General features: G+C 35.9%; 1 protein-coding gene across 5 annotated transcripts in view; it reads left to right on the top strand.

Moving 5' to 3' along the window:
• The window catches only part of WRN (WRN RecQ like helicase), a 127229-nt gene that overhangs the window by 109293 nt on the left and 11936 nt on the right, over positions 1-6000 (top strand). For all 5 annotated transcript variants that reach the window (XM_023737835.1, XM_023737834.1, XM_023737836.1 and 2 more), the window contains 2 exons: positions 492-623; positions 3033-3195. In XM_023737835.1, coding sequence (XP_023593603.1) covers positions 492-623; positions 3033-3195 — 295 coding nt within the window. The remainder of the gene's footprint in view (positions 1-491; positions 624-3032; positions 3196-6000) is intronic.

A 6000-nucleotide genomic window follows, 5' to 3' on the forward strand; every position in this document is an offset into this window, starting at 1 on the left:
CCTATAGAAGACTTATTGGAAGCCAGCTTGCCTGAAAGTTGTTTAGCAAGCCTGGAATAGAACAAGTGAAATTCTGATAGTGTCTTCAGTAGTACCTCAGCAAGAAAGATGAGGTAAAGGATTCTCATCCACTACATGGTTCTACTTGCTAAGGAAACTAGAATATTCACATCTAGTTAGGCAAGATTTCTCATCTGAATAGTGCTTGGGTGTGCATGCCTACATTTGTCCTTCTGCCTTTCTATTTGTATGTTTCCATAATTGACTGCTCTCTGTTCACACAGTCTTTTATCTACATAAAATCCCACTGCCCTGGAGTTGATTCAACCCATAGCAGCCCTATCTCCTCATATTAAGGAAAATCTTTGTTATTAAGACATTTTATTTGTGTTGTATTTTTTTCTAATAGCAAATGATCATATTGATACTATATATATTATTATGTTGATATTATTGATCATTTGTGCTGGGCTACATTTAAATTTCTGTAGACAGACATTTTTTCAAGTACAAAACCTCAAGAAGAACAGAAGAAAAGTCTGGTCATGAAAAATGAAGAATTCTCGCTTTCGCAGTCTGTGGTCATCACTTACTCTTTATTCCAAGAAAAGAAGATGTCTTTAGTAAGTATTACTTTCAAGTTAGAGGAGATTTTTTCATTTACCTAAACTTGTGTTTTATCAATTTTTCAATATTAAAAGTTGTGACTTGGGATTAATTTCTTCTAAACCTATAGTAAATCTCATTTTATCTTTAATTTTAGATCACAGTGTCATTTTCTTTTTCTGCTAAGCCTAGCTTTGTCAATTAAATAACAACATCCGGTATAGTTCAATCATGATTCTTTTATAGAAGTTGTATCGGGGTACTGACAAACATATTTATAGCTCAGAGATATTGCAACAGCCATATTTTAAGACTTTTAAAAAGTGAATAATACTTTAAAAACTATCAGTGCATGTACTCATAAGAAACAATCTTTAAGATACATTGTTAAGTTAAAAAAATAGGAAGGTATAGAACAATTTGAAAAACAAAGATAAGTGTACATGTGTACAAGTTCACGTATTCTTAAATATATAAACAAAAAAGCTTGGAATATCCCTGGAAGATGTCCAAGAAACTGGAAATAGGTTAAAAGAAAACTTGCTTTTCACCCTATAGCCTCTAGTACTGTTCAATTTATTTTTAACCATGCCTAATGCCCTTTGAGTCAGAATTGACTCGACGGCAACAGGTTTGGTTTAGTTTTTAATGCCCTTTGGAAAAAAAAATCTAAATTACTGTGAGAAATGGCCATACTTAATCTTTCTTCATTGTTATGGAATAAATCCTTAAGGCTCTTGATTTTTTGTTTTTTTAAATACAAAATGAAGAGTATATTTTACTGGAATATGGACAGAATGAGTCTTCCAGTTCAGTTAAACTTCCTTGAATTCCTATCCCCTCTGACATTAAATGGGTTTGGAATAGGCTAGATGGTTCAGTGTCTGTTTTTCGTCTTCCCTATGTCTCCAACCACTGGGCGACATTACACACTTTTTATTCTGGTTAAGGTCCAATATAAACGAGAATAAACAGTTCATAGCTTGTCTTAATAACTTAATAGATGTTCTAATTAATTAGTCAAGTTCTTTAATTAAAAGTACAAAAGTCATTACATGAGAGACCAAATAATTCCTTTGTACTAATTTTGAAATAAAATACATGGTAAATAGGGGTTTTAAGTTCAAACTCTTATGTGAACAGTAACTTACATCTATATGTTAAATATGCCTGTGTTTGCATAATTTGACTATGTATATATATAGATCTGGACTTAGTTCCTAAGAAAATTTGATTATGGGCTCCAAATTTTCTGAATGAAGTGCATTCTAATACTCAACCATGATATGAGATTTCATGTATTATACTTTTATGGTTAAAGATATGAAGAGCACTGTATCTGCATTTCTGTCTTTTGCTATTATTTGGTTGTATTTTATTGCATAATAGGATGGTGTAATTAGCTGCATCTCCCAGGACTCTGAGAGGGTCTTGCCAGTTAACCGCAAATTAAACATGCCTAAGGACCAGTTAATCAGGAGCCATAACACAATTAGTTTTAGGTAATTTGATGCCCTGTATCAAATAACCCTGATATGATGCACACATGGTGCATACTGTCTAGTGGAAAAGGGCAGATATGTAATGGAAGCGGTTTAAAACCTACCTTTGAAGGATGAAAATGTTGCTTTAAATCCCTTTTCTGTGAATGTATCAACATTCTTGAGAACACAGTCCAAATTCAGACTTTCAAAATGTATTAAAAGAGGGTATCATGAAATACATTAGTGCTGAGTGGCTGAACTTTCTGAGTGTTTAAAGCATGTTTTACTTAATACATATCTTAAATGGGTTTGGAGCCACATTTGTTTAAAAAGATTAATAAATACATAACACTGTCCTTAAATTTAACACATTTCACGTCAAGTTCAGTAGTAGAAAAATTGTGACAACTCTTTTAAATCGTACTTATTATTATTTTATAAATAGAGCCAATTCTAAATACCCGTGAAAGTCTTTTCAAGAATCCTTTATAAATGCATCTGGAGGCTATGTTATCACTAAGCATTTAGGATTTGTGTTTTTAGAAATTTGTATAACCAAACACCATGTGTTACTTCAAGTATATAAAATGTTGGATTCGTTTACTATATTCTCAAAAGCTATTGCATTAAGGTAGAATGACTGCTTTGCAGCTAATAGGTTATTAAGGTGAATAATTAGAAAGAGATGAGGATTGAGTTCTTAGCTAAAGCTGGGTGATTTTGTTTTAGTCAGTATAGTCAATATAGCAAGTAGAGCTTGTGGAGTTCTATAATGTGGGTAGTTTTTAAAGAAATAGTTAAAATGAAATTTTTAAGGAAAGGCTTAGTCCATTGTTTATTTCTGAGTGAAGATTTGGTACCTGAAGTCTTTGGACATTTTATGTTCATACATTATGGTATACTTTTAAAAACTCACTGGTTCTTTTGCTGTTGTTTCTGTAGAAGAGTGTCGCTGAGAGCAGAACTCTGCCTCTCACGACAGTTGGCGTGCACTTATCCCAAGCGGTGAAAGCTGGCTACCCACTCGATATGGAGCGAGCAGGCCTGACTCCAGAGGTTCAGAAGATTATTGCTGATGTTATCCGAAACCCTCCCATCAACTCAGGTGATGAGCATGACCCTACTCTGCAGCTTTAATGACTTAAGGCATTGAACCCAGATGACGTAAACAGGCAATCCATTAATACTTTTGCTTGAATAGCATTAATCCTTCATGCTATGATAAAAATCTTAATTTTGTAATGCTTTGTATTGTTCTAGAAGATCAGTCTTTCTTGCCCATTATCACTGAAAAATTCTTATTCTCCTTTGCAGTTTCACCTTACAGCTTCCCCGCCCATCCCAAAACAGTGCACTTTCACCCTTCCCTAATTTTTACCTCGTCACTTGAAAAAGAAAAATGTAATAAGTCTATTTTTAATTTGTGGTCAACGGTTTACAGAAGGAAAGATGATGTACATGAAAGGATACCCCCAGAATGTACAAATATAAACTGGGTGTGTTATAATGCAATAAATCCGATAAAGTTTTCAGACTGTTAGGCCAGGGCAGTGGTCATACCAAAAGTCTTGTCTCCAAAGCTGCAGTGCAAATAATTACTTTTTATTGCCTCAAATATTTTCCCAGTTGGGAACAACTCTGGCAGGACAGTGGTTAAGAGCTCGGCTGCTAACCAAAAGGTTGGCAGTTCAATCCACCGGCCACTCCTTGGAAACCCTACAGGGTGGTTCTACTCTGTCCTACAGGGTCGCTCTTTGGAACTGACTTCGATGGCTCCTAACAACAACCATAAGGTTCCCTCCAGAGTTTGGAAATAAGATAAATAAGATCATCTACTGAAAGCAGAATCAATACTATGCTTAATTGATCAGAGCAAAGATAAATGAATCACTTTAAAAGGCAGCATTATTCCTAGACGTGAGCAAGATTTGACTAAAGGTCTAAAGAAAAAACACCTTTGTCACTTCATCGATCAACAGTGGAAACATAGGAAAACGAGGGACACAGAGGCAAGTATGGGCAATATTCCCTAAATTATGTTCCAGGAATGGGGAGTGGTGATCAACGAGACTCCAAGTATATTAGGGGCCTTTTGGTAAGTTATATTAAGCTCTTAATTGAGGAAGACTCCTTAAAAACTATTTCTGCTCCTCTATTACCTCTTAACTTTCTGGTTAAAATTTTATTTCCTATATAGACCTGTCTGAGATCTGTCTGTAGGGAAAGAGGAAACCCTGGTGGCGTGGTGGTTAAGTGCCACAGCTGCTAACCAAAAGGTCAGCAGTTCGAATCCATCAGACACTCCTTGGAAACTCTATGGGGCAGTTCTGCTCTGTCCTGTAGGGTCACTATGAGTCGGAATCGACTCAACAGCAACAGGTTTTTTTTTGTAGGGAAAGATGCAGTAGTCTAGTTAATCTGAATATTTGTCTATGTGATAGTTGTGAACTTAGCATTGTAAATTAGTTAATTGGTGTTTTGTGAACTTGGTTAATGTGAATGTTTCTAAATCTGTAAGTCTGAGTGTCAGATCTTGGACTGTGGCAAAATAGCCAAGGTAACTTACATGTGAATCATACACAAAAGCTAGCCAACTCTTCTGGTGACATTCCAATCTTTCTAACTTCAGCAGCCATTTTGCTAGGAATTAGGGTAAAGGACAGAAAACAATAAATACTTTGTAGGTTTAGAATTTAGGTTTTATAAACCTCCATTTCTCCAAAGCAAAGTGAAATAGTATTTTAGGGAAGGTCAAAGACTGCAGTGCCTTCTTGATTTTAATGCTCTGGAATTATTATTTTTTTAATATATAAATGTATTGTCTCTCAGGATTTAAAGAAATACATGTCTTTTGATGAGATGTTGGGTAGCAGGCAATGTTCTCTGAAAGAGTTTGTGTTGTTTTTTCTATCGACAGTCATGTTTGCTGTCATTTGACCACTTTCCTTACATCCTGAAGACTGGTCAGTAAGAGCAAAGACTATCAACAGACAGACCTGTGTTCAAATCTTTTCTCTGTCGTTTCACAGCTATGTGATCTGGGGGAAAATTATCCAATCTCCCTAAGCCTCAGTTTTCTCATCTGTCAGATGTTGTTATTGCTGTTAGGCGTCGTTGAGTCGATTCTGACTCATAGCAACCCTATGTACAACGGAACAAAACACTACCCGGTCCTGTGCCAACCTCAACAATCCTTGTTATGCTTGAGCCCATTGTTGCAGCCCCTGTGTCAATCCATCTCATTCAGGGTCTTCCTCTTTTTTGCTGACCCTCTACGTTACCAAGCATGATGTCCTTCTCCAGGGACTGGTTTTTCCTGATAACATGTCCAAAGTATGTGAGACGAAGTCTCGCCATTCTTGCTTCTAAGGAACATTCTGGCTGTACTTCTTCCAAGACGGATTTGTTTGTTCTTCTGGCAGTTCATGGTATATTCCATATTCTTTGCGAATGGCATAATTCAAAGGCATCAATTCTTCTCTGGTCTTCCTTATTCATTGTCCAGCTTTCACATGCATATGAGGTGATTGAAAACACTATAGCTTGGGTCATGCACATCTTAGTCCTGTAAAATAGGGAGGGATATTTCTTCTCTGATAGACTTGTGAGGAATAAATTAGATTGTGCACACAAAGCCCTGGGGTGTGGTATTTAATAAATGGTGATGGTAGTGGGAATGAACATGATAATGAAGATTGAAAAAGTTAGATAGTAAGATCTTCCTGCATCTTAAAACTACCCTCTAACTGTGATTTATTTTATACTCTATCTTTTAAAGTACCTAATTAAGAGAATATAAAGCCACGAGATAAGTATGTATAAAAACCAAAACCAAACCCATTGCCATCGATTCCAACTCATAGCGACCCTATAGAACAGAATAGAGCTGCCTCATAGGGTTTCCAAGGAG

The sequence above is a fragment of the Trichechus manatus genome, unplaced genomic scaffold (genome assembly GCF_000243295.1).
Source record: "Trichechus manatus latirostris isolate Lorelei unplaced genomic scaffold, TriManLat1.0 scaffold00109, whole genome shotgun sequence".
Classification (NCBI taxonomy): Eukaryota; Metazoa; Chordata; class Mammalia; order Sirenia; family Trichechidae; genus Trichechus; species Trichechus manatus.